We start from the raw sequence: 17,532 nt of genomic DNA on the forward strand, positions 1-17,532 counted from the left end.
TAGAGCGTCAGCCTGCGGACTGAGAGGTCCCAGGTTCGATTCCGGTCAAGGGCATGTACCAGGGTTGTGGGCCCATCCCCAGTAGATGTGCAGGAGGCAGCTGATTGATGCTTCTCTCTCATCGATGTTTCTAACTCTCTATCTCTCTCCCTTCCTCTCTAAAAAGTCAATAAAATGTATTTCAAAAAAAAAAAAATTTGTAACTTGCCCTAGCTGGTTTGGCTCAGTGGATAGAGCATCAGCCTGCGGACTGAAGGTTCCCAGGTTCAATTTCAGTCAAGGGTACATGCCTGGGTTGCAGGCTTGATCTCCATGGGGGGACGTGCAGGAGGCAGCCAATCAATGATTTTCTTTCATCATTGATGTTTCTCTCCCTCTCCCTTCCTCTCTGAAATCTATATATTTTTTTAAATATGTAACTTAATTTTTACAATATCGTTATACATAACAAACTACATTCACTGACTGATTACTATAACTGTGTTGCATTCATTTTCCTTATGCACCTTACGCGCAGGCACACCATTTCTCTCCACTAATACTAGCAGCAAATATTTTAGCAGCCGGTTGCCATGTCATTAGTCTTGGACTGCTTGTTGTGCACAACAGAAAAGATTTCGCTTTTGGAGAACAAGAAAAATAGGTTTATTTGCATTACACTTATTAATTTGTGTAGTTATTCAGTGTCTCGTAAGTTAATGTTCAAGAAAAACTATTTTTATTAAAATGTTCTATTATTTTGTTAACGACTCATTTATTTCAGCCCTGTGCATTCAGAATGTCTCTATCAAAATAAACCTACGTTTCTATGAAAATTGAAGCTTGTTTTTTTTTGCCACCCACATAAACTTAAGCCTTATTTATTAGCCCATGTTAACTTTTGAGTGTGACATGCTTGCTCTGAAGGATAATTTTATTTGAACCTATTCATTTCTTTTACTCAAAATTGTGAAAATAAAACAACATAAAATATGAGGCAAAGGGAAGCTGGTCTTCAAGAATTTGTATCTCCAAGTTTTTACTGATGTAATAATCCTTTCAAGCCTGAAGTTACTCAAAGATGAATCATGAAAATAAGAAGAAAAAATTTATTTCAAACAGGTTCCGTGGTACATGTGCTACAGCAAAAGCTAACTGTAGTAGTTTCATTTCAAACCAGCAGTTACGTAATTTAGACATTATTTGGGAATGAGCAGTTTCTGAGAAAATCAATCCAGTAATTTTTGCATTTATTGTAGACCCTATTTCAGTACTAGAGAGGTTACATTTGCATCACCAAAAAATGAGAGTAATCGCTAAGGTGAAGTTCACTCCCCAGCACTACTTCGAAAATCTGACTTGTTCCGAATTCTTCAGTCATCATCTACTGTTGGCTTGATTGTCACTCCTCTTCTTATTTGACCCCAACCAATTAAACTGCAAAATGAAAATAAAAGAAACTGTGATTTTTGGGCTATTTCATTATTACCACACAATCATTTGACATAACTGGCTTTACTTGCCTATCTGCTCAATCTGAATGTTTCCAAAGCCTGCTTCTCCATAAAGCTCACACTATCATCTTAGATTCTTAGACCCAGACAGATGGACTCTAGTCAGAATGAATGATAGAAGAAAAAAAAAATTGCTACTATAAATATGCTCACCTTCATTCTATCAAAATACACCTACTCCTTCAGAACTGTCAAGAGCCTTCCCATCCACCTAAGGAACCATCTTATCTAATAATAGACAAACATGTAAATTGACCATCCCTCCACTAAGCTCACCAGCCAACCAGGAGTATGCAAATTAACCCAACAAAGATGGCGGTTAATTTGCATGCTTAGGCGCGAAGCGGCAGAGCGAAGACAGAAGGCTCTGGGCCGGAGTAGCAAAGATGGAAGGCTCCAAGCCAGAGGAGCGAAGGCCTGGGTCTCGGGTGCTGGAGGAAAACCGATGCCAGCAGCCAGGGGAAGGGAAGGCCTATTGCACGAATCTCTTCGTGCAACGGGCCTCTAGTGCTGTTATAAAAACCCCCCACTCTGATACTTTTTAAAAAATCTCATTCTCTATCCTTTTCTCCATTCACAGCACCTCAGCATATCACAATGCCTTTAGCATAACCTTAGCTGGTAAAGGAAACTAAACTAAAGGACTAGATAGTCTATTATTGGCAAACTAGTGGCCCGGTGCACAAAATTCATGCACGTTAAAAGGGAATTAGAGGAAACATTTTAATATTGCTATTTGCCCTTTCTCTATAATAGAAGTGTCAGAGATGAAAGAAAATTAGTAAAAATATATATGAAAATCTCCCTCCTGTCAGAGTCTGGGGCACGCCGCAGGGCCGAGAGTCAAGTCCCCGCCCACCCACGTGCACCTCAAAATTGTGCGAGACCCAGAACTGATCAGCCCCACACCTGATCAGCCCCACCCCCCCTGGGCAAGACCAAGACCCGGCTGGCCCCACCCAGGGGCGTGGCTTCAGGTCCCCTGGCCCCGGTGCTGGAGGGCATGGCTTCAGGTCCCGGGTCTCCTGGCCCGACAACCATTTGCATATTAGCTCTTTATTATATAGGATTACTCTCAACAGTAGAGAGACCTCTGCTCCCTCTTCCAATGTCTGCTCTAATAAGTGACTAAGCTAGACTGCTAACTCAACTGTAGCTTCTAGAACAAAATCCACCTCCACATGGATTAAAACTACAATTCTAAAGAATGTAAGAACCACCCGGCCAGTGTGGCTCAGTGGTTGCGCGTCGACCCAGGAATCAAGAAATCACTGGTTTGATTCCCAATCAGGGCACATGCCCGGATTATGGGCTCGATCCCCAGGAGGGGGCGTGCAGGAGGCAGACGATCAATGATTCTCTCTCATTGATGTTTCTCTCTCTCCCTTTCCTTTCCTCTCTGAACTCAATAAAAAAAATATTAAAAAAAAAAGAATGTAAGACTCATTCAGATGCTCTCATTTCTGTGAACAATTTTAGTGATTCTCTAAGGATACATCACCACCTATATAAGTATTCCAGCCAAGAATATAAAACCTGAGTCTAATCTTAGGAAACATCAGATAAACCCAAATTGAGGAATAGTCTATAAAGTAACTAGCTTGTATTCTTCAAAGTTGACAATGCCAAGACAATGAAAGGTTAAGGAAATTTCAGATTAGAGATCAAAGAGACATGAAAACTAAATGCAATGCATGACCCAGATTGGAAGGACGTAGAGGACAATATTGGGACAAGCAATAAAACTGGAATATGGACTGTAGATTTTATTATTTTATCAATGTTAAACTTCTTTACATGGTTATATAAGAAAATATCTTTGTTTTTAGGAACTATATGAAGTATTATGAGATCAAGGGGAGGGGCATGGTTATAAACAACCTAATCCTGAAACAGCTCAGAAAAAATGTTTATACATCTAATAGAATATGCAAATTAGCCAGGATGCCATAACATCACAACCGATCTACAAGCAGTGGAGAGGTACAGGAGGGTGGGGCAGCAAGCTAAGAGTAGGGAGAGCTATAGGAGGGCGGGACAGCGAGCAATGAGCAGGGGAGAGCTACCAGAGGTGGTGGGCAGGGTGGCCAGCTAAGGCAAGCAGCAGAGAGCAACTCCTAGTGTGTGTGTGTGTGTGTGTGTGTGTGTGTGTGTGTGTGTAAAAAGCCAAAGACAAGGGAAATACTGAACCAAATTCATTGGTTTTTGATAGGTGTCCATCACAAATCACGGCTGGAAATACAGATTACAAAGTCATTCAAATAAATATAGTTTAGAGTTAAAGCCACAATAATAACTGTTGTATTCAAGTGTGTGTGTGTGTGTGTGTGTGTGTGTGTGTGTGTAAAAAGCCAAAGACAAGGGAAATACTGAACCAAATTCATTGGTTTTTGATGTGTCCATCACAAATCACGGCTGGAAATACAGATTACAAAGTCATTCAAATAAATATAGTTTAGAGTTAAAGCCACAATAAACTGTTGTATTCAAGTGTGTGTGTGTGTGTGTGTGTGTGTGTGTGTGTGTGTGTGTGCGCGCGCGCCACAAAGGATCTAAGAAAATTAACTGTGTCTTCTTTAATAGACAGTGACAAAGGCTAATACACTTACCGCCAGTGTTTCTCAACCCTTCGGCTAAGGGCAATTTTTTCTCCTACTTCTGTGCACACAGGATTGGTCAAAACAATTTTGCCCAAATCGGCCTTGACTGCACTAACTCTTCCTCCAGTCGACAGGGATCCTATGTTCACCATGAGCACTTCATTCTTAGACAACTTTTGCACCTAGGGAAATAAAAATAAACCCCAATATCAAGAAAATGTGTTCCAAAACTTACTATTCATTTTCTGACATCCTTGCCAACAACAGATGTCAGCAACTTTCCATCTCTGCCAGCATAATCTTGACACTTAAAAAAAAAATCAAATGATGCCTTAGCCAGGTTAGCTCAGTGGATAGGGCATGGGCCCGGGTTTGATTTGTCAAGGGCACATGCCTCAGTTGCAGGCTCAATCTCTGGCCCTGGTTGGAGCACGTGCGGGAGGCAACCAATCAATTGGAGGACACACTGATGTTTTTTTCTGTCTCTCCCCCTCCCTTCCACTCTCTCTAAAAATCAATGGGAAAATATCCTCAGGTGAAGATTAACAAAAATTAAAAATAAATAAAATGGATAACAGGACTAAATCATTGACACATGACATACTTTTCCGTTTTGTTTGGTTTCACTTTAAACTGAATGCCATATCGAAATTCTCCATTTTCAAGAATTCAAATTTACTCCTTTTTTTTGAATCCCATGTTAACTGTAAGACTGGTCTTCACATCACTGTCACTTTTCTGAAACAGGAATTATGGAAAGCACTTACTTTTGCCGCTTTTTTGTCTCCTTCAGTGCGTACCCCTAGAAGGCGTCTAAGCAGGAAATAGGAGATTTCCAATTCTGTGAAGATCTCAGGTAAAGCTCCAACCGCACCAAGTACCTGCCCCACCATTCTGTCAGCCCGGCACAAAGTGGGGTCAATTTTGGTTCCAACTCCTGATATAAAATAAGATATATCCTATATAACAAAGAGCTAATATGCTAATTAGACCGAACAGCCAATTGACCTTCCGGACGAAGCCAGGGCTGCAAGGGCTGGCCGAGGCTGCAAGGGCCGAGCTCCTTGCATGAATTTTGTGCATCGGGCCTCTAGTGTATGTGCATATATATACATACACATATATACATGTGTGTGTATGTATGTATATGTTCCCATTTTTTCCCCTACAAAGCTGTTTACCCCAAAACGTACTCAAACAAGTACAGCACATACCTGTACATTTTAATACTTAGATTTTCATAGTAACATAACAGCTACATAGGTTTGACAAAAAATCCATTTTATCTGAAGAAATAGAATTGTAAACTCCCAAGTTAGTTGTGCATTTGAAATCAGAAAGACTCCCTTCACTTAAATTCTAAACAAAGGGCAAAGAGATAACAGCCTAACTAAAGAATGAATCTATCCTTAATGAAGGTTGAAAAGACACAAAATTCATGGGTAGTGTGAAGGATATCTGCCTGCCATTTCTCCCCTGGAAGGCTAGTCAAAAAAATAGCGTAAAGATTTCATATATGACTCCTAGAATCCACTTCAAAATGTTTTAGCCGTGTATCTTTTGAGGAGGAGGAGAAGAACAGATATAAAGAGGAAGCAAGATTGAGAGTGCATTGGTAATTTGTTGAAGCTGGGTGGTGGCTACAAGAGTTATCTTTCTCCTCCCCTCCCTCTCCCTTTCCCCGTCTCCAAAATTAATGAAGAACATATCCTGGGGTGAGAACTAAAAAAAAAAAAATCTATATCTTTTTGAGTAATCCATTTCCCATGAAAAGTGCCATGAATATGCACAAATGAAAATGTAGAGATGTGCCCTGGCTGGTGTGGCTTAGTTGGTTGGGTGTCATCCCATATACTGCAAGGTCCTCAGTTCAATTCTCAGTCAGGGCACATGCCCAGGTTGTGGTTTTGATCTCCAATGGGGGGCATGTAGGAGGCAGCCAATCGATGCTTCCCTCTCTCACACTGATGTTTTTCTCTCCCTCTCCCTTCCTGCCTCTCAAAAATAACATAGGGATGAGAGGAAAAACCTTACCAATAAGACCCCCTGGAGCAGCGTACTGAAGATCATTATGTTCAGCAAACAGTGATACAATTTTGGAAAAGATTGGTTTACACATGAGTTTTCCTTCACTGTCTTTGGAAACGATACCAGGTCTGACTTCTATCTCCTGGCCCACCTGTAAAAAAAAAATTTAATAATTAAAATTACTGCATTTAGAGTTAGGGACAACACAATTCCCATTTACACATAAAAAGTCCTAACAGAAAGACCACAAAAGTGAAAAGGCAATCCTTTTTCTATTTCAAAGACCACAACAATACTTAAAAAAAGTAAAATGATCTCCCAAAACAGAACCATCCAACTGTTTCTAACCAGCTACCATATAAGCCTATCTCCACAAAAAATGTGGAGTACTAAAAGACATCTATATCAAGTACTAGGCACCACTAAGAAAAAAATTTTTTGCCCTGGATGAGTAGCACAGTTGGTTAGTGTTGTCCCAATACGCCAAGGTTGTGGATTTGATCCCCAATAAGAGCACATACAAGAAGCAACCAATTCATAAATAAGTAGAACACATTGATCTCTCTCTCTCTCTCAAATCAATAAATTCTTTTAAAAAGTTTTATGTCTTTTGAAAAAAAAATTTTTATTTTTCAATTTAAAATATCCATATACTGCTTTCCTAATTAAGACCAGGGAAGTACATGATTTTCTAACCACTTTGCTGTACATCTGAAACAAATACAGAATAATGCTGAATGTAAACTGTAATTGGAAAAAAAAAACCTAAGAAGAAAAAAAGACCAGGGGAAAACAAAGCAAAAAGATAACCAGTAGACTTTGGGTGGTGAGCATTCAATGGAGTATACAGACATTGTATTATAAGGTTGTAAAAACCTGAAATTTAAATAATGTTATTAACCAATTTACCTCAATTAAACAAACAAACAAACAAACAAAAACACAACCAAAACCCAACTTACCTTTAACACTCCTTTTAGAATACTACCACCAGCTACACCCCCTTTAAGGTCATCAACTTCACAGCCAGGTTTGTTGACATCAAAGGACCTAATAACTAAAAAGAAAACAAATTAAAGCTGATTCTACACACCTTTAATTTTAGATGAAATATTATTTTCTAAGTTAACTTTCCTAAAATAGTATACACATAAGATTTACATCATAGGGGTGAGTTTGTGACAAAACCTAATATTATTACTCCAACTAAGATTACTGCAGCCTTATGGAAAAGTGGAAATAACGTAAAAGTTCACTGACAGGAGGCATTTTATGGTACATCAATACCAGGGTTTGTCATGCAGCCATTAAAGAATGTAGAACCATATGTAATGAACTGGAAGGATACTATTAAAGGAAAAAACTAGTTAATAAAATAACACACACAGTATGATCCCACTTCCACAAAGAAAAACTAAAACTAAAATACTTCAGGGCTAAGGGGCTAGAAGTGGGAGGGAGGCAGGGAGATTATGGACTTTTTTCTTTCCTTTATATACCACTATACAACTTCTAAATAAAAATTTAGTTTTAAAACTACAAAACAACTCTAGGACTATATGACCTGCACTTAGGTCCTGAGAGCAGTGTCTCTTAACAATGGGTACGCATCACAATCACCCAAGGGAACACTTCCCACAACACACAGGTGGGCCCTGGGTGAAGGCCCAAAAGGGCTAAATGTGTTTTGAAAAGGCTCCTACATCTCCGTAGAAATCACAAGCCTAGCCCTAGCTGGTTTGGCTCAGTAGGTAAGAGCATAGACCAGCAAACTGAAGGGTCCTGGGTTCAATTTCGGTCAAGGGCATGTGGCCTGATTGCGGGCTCGATCCCCAGTAGGGGGAGTGCAGGAGGCAGCTGATCAATGATTCTCTCTCATCATTGATGTTTCTCTCTCTCCCTTCCCCTCTGAAATCAATAAAATAAAAAAGAAATCACAATCTTTGATGATCAAATTATAGCAAACTTGATATTTTAAACTTAAATAAAAGTGAAAGGGACATGAAAATCTTCATTAATGGTACAAGAAATAGGAAATAGTAGTAAATACTCTTAAGGGGGAATCACCAATGTAGAAAAGATCCAATTAAGAGTTAAAAACAGCCCTAACCGGTTTGGCTCAGTGGATAGAGCGTCAGCCTGCGGACTCAAGGGTCCCAGGTTCGATTCCGGTCAAGGGCATGTACCTTGGTTGCAGGCACATCCCCAGTAGGGGTGTGCAGGAAGCAGCTGATGGATGTTTCTCTCTCATTGATGTTTCTAACTCTCTACCCCTCTCTCTTCCTCTCTGTAAAAAATCAATAAAATATATATTTTTTAAAAAGAGTTAAAAACAAATCCTATCACTTACCAATAAGTCGGGGTTCTGAAGTAAAATCTCTCGGCGGTACTGGAATTTTCTTTACTATGTACTCACAGACAACTTCAATATTGTATTTCAGCTGAGCAGAAATTGGAATAATAGGAGCACCTTCTGCTACTGTACCTATATGACAAAATTCAGAAAAATCAGAATTCAATTTTACAAAATTTGTTCTATACATGTTACAGGAAACTGTTAAGAAACAGATGCCTACACATCCCCACACAAGTGCCAGAAACCAGAAGAAAGTGATTTTTGTTTAGAAAGGTAGCAGTATTGTTTGCTTTTACTCCTGAAAATGGATACTATTCCCTTTAAGAGAAAAATGTTAAAGTATATTTGATATACTAAGATGATAAAACTATTTAAAGGAATAAAATACTAACACTCCTGGGAAAGAACATTTTACTAGTTGAAAGATTTCCAATAACATGTAATTAACCTTCCAATAAATGTCAAGATAAAATTACAGACTCTTTGCTAATCAAAGACTACTGCACATATTAATATTTGCTCCTTATTAATTATATGTCAAACAGGCTGGTCAAAGAAATGGAACAAACAGAATTAATTTTAATCAATATGACTTATTCTTTTTCATTATGATAGAACTGGGTTCATGGAAAGTCAATCTAACAACAAAAACATGGCTGAGAGAGAATCGAATGTCAACAATAAGATGTATCATGTCTTCCCTAAAATGAAGAACACTAGCTGGTAGAGAAAGGGATGATGAAGTTTAAATAAATGATTGTCAGTTCCAATTCTCCAAGTAGCTACTCAGTAAGAATAATTTAAGACCTATTTTTTTTTAAGTGCTTTGTTCATTTTATTATCACTGAGGATTTTTTTTATTTTTACTTTTTTTAAAATATATTTTTATTGATTTCAGAGAGGAAGGGAGAGGGAAGAGATAGAAACATCAATGGTGAGAGAGAATCATTGATAGGCTGCCTCCTGCACACCCCCTACTGGGGGTCGAGCCCACAACCCGAGCATGTGCCCTTGACCGGAATTGAACCCAGGACTCTTCAGTCCCCAGGCTGACGCAGTATTCACTGAGCCAAACCAGCTAGGGCTCACTGAGGATTTTTTTAAACTGATAGTTTCCGGAATACAACTTCACTTCTAAGTTTCAACCAGCAAAAATATATTTTAGTCTATTCATTCAGAAACATTGATTTCACCAGTGGTAGGTAGAGAAAAATAAGGCTTAAGACCCCTAAGCTTACCCTGTTTTATAAAATCTATTAAGAGTTAACATCTAGCCGAACCGGTTTGGCTCAGTGGATAGAGCGTTGGCCTGCGGACTCAAGGGTCCCAGGTTCGATTCCGGTCAAGGGCATGTACCTTGGTTGCGGGCACATCCCCAGTGGGGGGCGTGCAGGAGGCAGCTGATCGATCTCTCTCATCGATGTTTCTAAATCTCTATCCCTCTCCCTTCTTCTCTGTAAAAAATCAATAAAATATATTAAAAAAAAAAAAAAAAAGAGTTAACATCTGGTACCTGGATTAAATAGCTCTCAAAGTGATGCATCGATGTATTAGATATTATGGCTTCTTACCTTGTACAAATGCAAGGATCTGTTCATACTGTTCTTTAGCCTGGCTTTCTTTCACCAAATCTATTTTATTTTGTAGAATCAAAATATGCTTCAGTTTCATGATTTCTATAGCAGCCAGGTGTTCAGAAGTCTGAGGCTGAGGACAAGACTCATTACCAGCTAAATGACAAGGAATAAAATAGATGCATGAGAATTAGCTAGAAATGTCAGAAGAGGTAAATTCATGAGACAGAAAGCAGATTAGTGGTTGCCAGGAGCTGGGCTGGGGGGGAGAACAGAGTGACTGTTTAATGGGCATAGGGCTCTCTTTTGGGGTAATGAAGATGTCCTGGAACTAGACAGTGGTGATGCTTGTACAACACCATCAGTGTACTTAATGTCACCAAATTGTACACTTTATGGCTAAAATGATAAGTTTTATATTATGTATATTTTATTAGCTGGCATGTGATAAAGGAAACATTTGAATGTCCTAGACCTATTCAAGGCGAAGGTCCTGGTTATCACATCATTTGGCTCCCATTGCTGGTCCTAAGCAAGGAGTTTGGAATCAACAAGTTTGGCATCTCAGAGTCTGCCCTTAACTTTTGCTCAGGCATAAGGCTCTATCCAGCATTAGAAATGTTCCAGCCTAGTCAAGCTCCCAAGAGGCAGAGAGTAATTAAGAGGGAAAGACACAATACAGTCTATGAATTTCAACTATTAGAGGTTATTCCCTAACAAAGGAAGGGAAGAACACTAATAGTGAAGATAACTAACAGTGTATCATAAAGAAATAGGCATGTTTTGTTGGGCACTCCAATGGTCATCCTCTCTATGCAGTAATGTTCAGGTGTCCTATACTATATCCCTTGGCATACTTTGAAAAAATTATATCCCATAGCAACAAATCTCTCAACAGCTCACGTAAGGAGGTAGTACAACCCTAGTCCTGAAAACCCCAATTCAGGTTTAACCTTCGACACTTACTAAGAATGAGTTTGCGTCTAAATAAAAACATGATACATCAATGTTGCAGTGGACAGCTGAGACAAAAACAAAAACTCACATGTACTTTTACAAGTAAATTTAAAATAAAAATAAGTTATATCATGTGATGTAAGGAAAATGAACTCCTGACTTTTAAAACTATATACTACCATATGAATTCTATAGGCCCTAGGTCTATCTTGTTTAATATTTTGTGACAGCTGGTAGGCAGGGATGTCATCTAGTATTTCATATTAGTTTCCACTCATGTCACCCTTAGGTAATAGATATGGCCTTTAAAGGCTTAGTTCCCCTTTAAATATTTCATCTTGGATTTGCTCCACATTGATTTGTCCAAACCAATTCTGATATTACTTACCTATCAACAGAAGAGCTGCATCCATCACTGCGGCACCGTTCAGCATAGTGGCCATCAAAATATCGTGGCCAGGGCAGTCAACAAAGGAAACATGTCTACCAATGGAGAAATAACAATCAGTCCTAAGATCAATCAATGCTTCAAGATGCAAGTTACAGCCCTGACCGGTGTGGCTCAGTGGGTGGAGCATTGGCCTGCAGACTGAAGGGTCCCGGGTTCGATTCCGGTCAAGGGCATGTACCTTGGTTGCGGGCACGCCCCCAGTGGGGGGTGTGCAGGAGGCAGCTGGTCGATGTTTCTCTCTCATCGATGTTTCTAACTCTCTGTCCCTCTCCCTTCCTCTCTGTAAAAACATCAATAAAAATATTTAAAAAAAAAAAGATGCAAGTTACAGATTTCCCAAAATTAAATCACCTTAAATGCAGAATATAAATATTATATATGAATATGGAAAAAATATATATAATTCTTACTATAAAGTCAAGTGGTTACAGGACTTGGTGTTTCTAGACCTTGGAAATAAGATTACCTACTCGCTGAGAGTCAAATCACTATAGATCATTACAAAGCAAATGAAATTAGCTATGTAATAACTAGAAATAACTGAAGACCCAGAAACTCCCAAATCCAATGAAAGTAAATACGGTATGGAGTATATACAGGGAATGTAATCTATTTGAAAGTTAACAGTGTTAACAGAATGGACATTGCCATCTGAAAAAACAATTTGCCAAAAATTTCGCTAGCACTTTCAAAAGCTGGAATTGGCCTGGCTTTTGATACAAGAATAAATTCTCTGCCCGGCTGATCTGCCTCAGAGGTTGAGTGTAGATCTATGAACCAGGAGGTCACGGTTCAATTCCTGGTCAGGGCACATGCTTGGATTGTGGGCCATGCAGAAGGCAGCCGATCAATGATTCTCTCTCGTCATTTTGTTCCTGCCCTAAGAACAGAAACACCTATTTAAAAACATAAAATAATGTTAAAATAACAAAACCATTCAGCGATTAGGCTCTCTATTTAATATCCAGGTTATATATTTCAAAGAGTTCCAACTACAAGATAATAAAATCTAAAGTATAAAGTGTTTTTAGCACCAAAGAGGTCACCTGACTAATTTGAAGTTTCCTTTGGTCCCTGGAATGTCTGTAGGAAACTCATCAGGTGTGCTACTTCCACAGGATCTGTAACATTCTGGCCGAGGACAACTTGGGTCATCAAGTTTATAAATCTAAAAGTTTCAATGAAAAGATTTGGGATTTGTTATCTGCATGTTCCAATTAAAGTTGATTTCTAGTTCCACAGTACAGGGCTCACCTTAGCATTAGCATATCCAAGCTTGATTGTAATATTTCTTTCTAGTTCATTTTTGAACCTGACAGTGTGGACTCCAGAAATAGCTTTTACAACTGTGGACTTCCCATGAGCTACGTGGCCAATTGTACCTACAGACAAAATTCAAAAAAATTAATTCACATGTACTCAATTGCACCAAATATTTTTTTGCAAATAACAATGGAGTAGAAAAACAAAGCTATAACTCATTAGAAATATCAATGTAAAACCAACAGTGACTTCAATTTTTGTGCCTACATATTCCTTTTTTTTAAAATTTTTTTTTCTTGATTTCAGAGAGGAAGGGAGAGGGAGAGAGACAAAAACATCAAGGATGAGAGCCTCCCCCTCTCCTTTCCACTCTCTAAAACATCAATGGAAAAAATATCCTTGGGTAAGGATTAACAACAACAAAAAAGCTGTACTTAGCATACTAAAAACTATTCATCTCATGTTTTTAACCCCAGGAAAGATTGCCTTCATTTAAAATAAACACTCAAGGTCCTGGATGGGTAGCTCAGTTGATTGGAGCATCATCCTAATACACCAAGGTTGTGGGTTCGATTTTGGTCAGGGTACACACAAGAAGCAACCAATGAATGCATAAATAAGTGGAACAACAAATCGATGTTTCTCTCAAATCCAAAAATAAAAAATGCAATAAAAAATATGTATCTTGTATATTCAGAAATTTTCCAGCATTCCCAGAATAAAATAAATAGGTATGATGAGCCTAACCAAAAGGAATCCATGAAAATGAGAAAACCCAGGTTTAATTACAGTAATGATGTCAAGGATAGCATATATCTTACAACCCTTTAATAGCCTGATGGTAAAGCCTTACTTTTAACTAGGCTTTACTGTGCTGTTTGTACAGACTCTCAAATAGCCCAAATTTACACTCAGCCGACATAACTTCTCCTCTACAGCTGTAGGTGTCAATTAAGGAAAAAAATACTCTACTTAATAATGGCCTATATATCAAATAAAACTTTCAAAGAAACTCTGCCCTTGCAATAACCCTGTGTGACAAGTACAGCCACATTTTTACTTCTTAACGTGCTACATGACTACATATTGCCTTATGCTACTAAACTTCTCATATGTCTGTATGTTTTTTTTCCTCACCTAGTCTGTAAGGTAAGCATGGGTAACATGTGCTTCCCAAAGAAATCAAGGAGGTGCTTTGCTCACAAGTGCTCAACGTCTATTTGAATATCTGCATCCTTATATAATTCAGGTAATCACACAAAGGGAGAGAAAAATCACTTGCTGGAGATCAAGCAACTCAGGTGTCCAAGAAGTTATCCTTATCTTACCTATATTAATTGTGGCTTGTCTGCTGATTACTTCGTGTGAAAGTGGAGTCAATTTGGTAACATCCTGCAATTAAACATTTTACTTTTAATCACTGTACTTAAGGCAAATCACAACTTTTTCCTTTGACTTTACACTTTACCTACAGTTCACCACCATGCAAATAGCTCTCTTCTATAAGCAATCTTGTACTCGAATGACTGGGAAGTTTTAAAAGTCCCTCTCATCGCTACATAAGACTACACTCCGTTCTCTAGAGAAGATGGAGAGGCCGGAGGCAGCCCAACCTTGACATTAGCACTGAGGACAAACTTTCAAAAGTGAAAACCTTAATGACATTTAGGTCTCACGATATCACTCCCCCCGCCCAGCTCGCGGACTTGCCGAGTGGCAGGCGGCGGCGCGAGCGCGGCTCAAGAACTCCGGCTCCAGAGCAAACCACGTTCCAGCAGCCCGGCACTGCCTTCTCTCAACGCCACTCGGGAGGCCCTGTCTTTCCCACTCCCGAGTTCACTCCGCATCCTCCCAGATCGAAACCTTACCAAAGTGGCGAGATCTTGTCGAGAAAGATGCGGCTGGCCGAGAGTCACGCCAGCCTCACCCCCCGCCATCTTGTTGGGAGAGGAAGGAAGTCGCCGCGGCAACCGCCAGACCAAAGGCAGGGCGGGGGAGGAGGGGCGGGGCGAATAAAGGAAGGCAGGCCAGGGCTCGGGCCGGGGAAAGGAGGACCGTCGGTGCAGCAGGACCTCATTACTTGGACTTCTTTCTGCTTGGGTTCATACAGTACCTGCCGGCAGGATGACTAGAAAACACGAGGCAAAATTTCGGGATCGATTCGTAGCGGACCTATTGGGTTTTTTTGTGCAGGCAAAGCTGAGGGCAGCTCCATAAAAGGCCCCTTGCTACGCGCGTGAAACTAACAGCGCGCGCGCTGGCTCGGGAGGAACCATTTCCGGTTTCCCGTGGGGGTGGCCGGAAGGGTTTTCAGGACCTGGGAACCTTAGGTAGGATGTGAGGACAGACTGTGGGAACGTATTTTTTTACTGACTTCCGCAATTTAATAAGGCGAAGTCCTCTCGGGTCCGGCCCACCTGTGACGGAGCTATAGGCGGGGAGGAGGCCATGCGCTGAGCTGGCCACGTTCACGTCGCCTCGCGTCACTGGCAGACGGCGGGGAGGGCGCCCTCGCGCGGAGGTTTCGCGGCCGACGGATGGGAAAAGCAAAGTCTTAACTTATTCTCAGAGGTTTCTGGGGAGCTAGGGGAGGTGGTGTGTGGTGGCGCTAGAATGGAGTTAACATAGAATAGAAGCTGGGTGTCAGTAAGACCTCCCAAAAAGGTTTTTGTTTTGTTTTGTTTTGTTTTGTTTTGTTTTGTTTTGTTTTTAAAAAGCTGATTCAAGAAAACCCACTTCTTTAATGGAAATATTACCAATAAATTGGTATTTTAAAATTTAAAGGTTGTTGAGATTTAACCCTTTTTCATCCAGTGTTAAAAAGAATGCAAGTTTTGTTTCTCCTCCATGTATTTCTATGCTTTACAAATTTTCCATCATGAACATGTATTCATTTCTAGTCAGAAAAAATATAAGGAGAGATGAATAAGAATTTAGGTTATCTGTGTTCATTTAATGCTTAAGAAAGATGATAATATGTTTTTATAAGTTTTAGGTACAACGATTTACCTAAAATGGGAAGATATATTTCAATAAATACATTAATTGGTTACGTGATGGCAGATATTTTGTATTTGGGTGGAGGCAATTAGTTCTAAATTTAGGAAATTACAAGTTTATAAATTTAGAATTTATCTGACATTGTAAATAGTTGTATCACCCAATTCAGAAAACCCAGATGATAACAATGTAGAATTAGTGGTGATGGTTACACTACTTTGTGAATAAACTAAAAAATCAGTGAACTGTACATCTTATTTATTTTTAATTTAATTTAATTTTTATTGATTTTAGAGAGGAAGGGAGAGGGAGAGAGTGGTAGAAACATCAATGATGAGAGAGAATCATTGATCAGCTGCCTCCTGCATGCACCCCACTGGGGATCAAGCCCGCAACCTGGGCATGTGCGTTTGGCGGGAATGTAAACTAGGACCCTTCAGTCCATAGGGTGACACACTATCCACTGAGCCAAACCGGCTAGGGCAGTGAACTATATGTTTTAAAGGGTGAATATTACAGTATGTAAATTATAGCAATAAAAAATACAAAATTCATGCCCTGTTCACTGTGGCTCAGTTGGTTGCATTGAAAGGTGCAGGTTCGATTCCCCATCAGAGCACATAGCAAGGTTTCGAGTTCCACCCCTGGTTGGGGTACATGCAGAAGGCAACTGATCAATGTTTCTTGCTCTTTCCCCCTCCCTCTCTCTCTAAAAATCAATATCAGCCCTGACCGGTTTGGCTCAGTGGATAGAGCATCGGCCTGTGGACTCAGGGGTCCCGGGTTCGATTCCGGTCGGGGGCATGTGCCTTGGTTGTGGGCGCATCCCCAGTAGGGAGTGTGCAGGAGGCGGCTGACGATGTTTCTCTCTCATTGATGTTTCTGACTCTCTATCCCTCTCCCTTCCTCTCTGTAAAAAATCAATAAAATATATTTTTAAAAAAATCAATATCAACATAAAAAAATAGCCCTAGCCTGTTTTGCTCAGTGGATAGAGCATCAGCCCGTGGACTGAAGGGTCAGAGGTTTGATACCCTGGCCCTGGTAGGGAGTGTGCGGGAGGCAACCAATTGATGTGTCTCTTTCACATTGATTTTTCTGTCTCTGTATCTCCCCCTCCCACTCTCTCTTTAAAAATATATATATATATAAAAATATATAGCCCTGGCTGGTTTGGCTCAGTGGATAGAGCATCAACCTGCAGAATGAAGGGTCCTGGGTTTGATTCCAGCCAAGGGGACATGCCCGGGTTACAGGCTTGATCCCCAGTGGGGGGTGTGCAGGAGGCAGCCAAATCAATGATTCTCTCTCATCATTGATGTTTCTATCTCTCCCTCTTCCTTCCTTTCTGAAATCAATAAAAATAATATATATAGCATATCTCAAAAAATGTGTACACACTTGGAATATTAATTCCAATGCTTAAATTTGAAAAGGAAGAAACATCAATTGAACTATCAAAAAAGTATGTATATATTTTTGGGGACACTATATATATATATATATACACATATATATATACACACACACACACACACATATATATATAATGTAATATGTAATATACTAGTGGCCCAGTGCACAAAATTCATCATGGGGGGGTGTCCCTCAGCCCAGCCTGCACCCTATCCAATCTGGGACCCCTTGGAGGATGTCCGACTTCCAGTTTAGGCCCTCTCACAATCCGGGACTGCTGGCTCCTAACTGCTCACCTGCTAGCCCAATCGCCCCCTAACCACTCCCCTGCTGGCCCAATCGACGCCTAACTGCTCTTCTGCCGGCCCGATCACCCCCAACTGCCCTCCCCTGC

At 40.0% G+C, this 17,532-nt stretch overlaps 1 protein-coding gene across 1 annotated transcript; it reads right to left on the minus strand.

Annotated features, from left to right (window-relative positions):
- Window positions 1-1,074: 1,074 nt before the first annotated feature.
- On the minus strand, window positions 1,075-14,732 carry EIF2S3 (eukaryotic translation initiation factor 2 subunit gamma). Its single transcript, XM_036304992.1, has 12 exons — window positions 14,591-14,732; window positions 14,051-14,114; window positions 12,714-12,841; window positions 12,506-12,627; window positions 11,397-11,491; window positions 10,049-10,207; window positions 8,472-8,606; window positions 7,084-7,178; window positions 6,128-6,272; window positions 4,861-5,030; window positions 4,103-4,275; window positions 1,075-1,416 (listed from the first exon to the last, which is right to left on the minus strand). The coding sequence occupies exons 1-12, from the start codon at window positions 14,657-14,659 to the stop codon at window positions 1,353-1,355; spliced, it is 1,419 nt and encodes a 472-aa protein (XP_036160885.1). The 5' UTR covers window positions 14,660-14,732; the 3' UTR covers window positions 1,075-1,352.
- Between the last annotated feature and the right edge of the window lie 2,800 nt (window positions 14,733-17,532).

Source organism: Myotis myotis, unplaced genomic scaffold (assembly GCF_014108235.1).
Source record: "Myotis myotis isolate mMyoMyo1 unplaced genomic scaffold, mMyoMyo1.p scaffold_m19_p_4, whole genome shotgun sequence".
Classification (NCBI taxonomy): domain Eukaryota; kingdom Metazoa; phylum Chordata; class Mammalia; order Chiroptera; family Vespertilionidae; genus Myotis; species Myotis myotis.

Bases quoted from the DNA above. Each gene is read 5' to 3' on its own strand.
- EIF2S3 (XM_036304992.1), bottom strand. From the start codon at position 14,659: ATGGCGGGGGGTGAGGCTGGCGTGACTCTCGGCCAGCCGCATCTTTCT. The intron at 14,115-14,590 runs GTAAGGTTTCGA...GTTTAATTGCAG, and splicing joins GACAAGATCTCGCCACTTTG to GATGTTACCAAATTGACTCC. The intron at 12,842-14,050 runs GTAAGATAAGGA...TTTTGTCTGTAG, and splicing joins ACAAGCCACAATTAATATAG to GTACAATTGGCCACGTAGCT.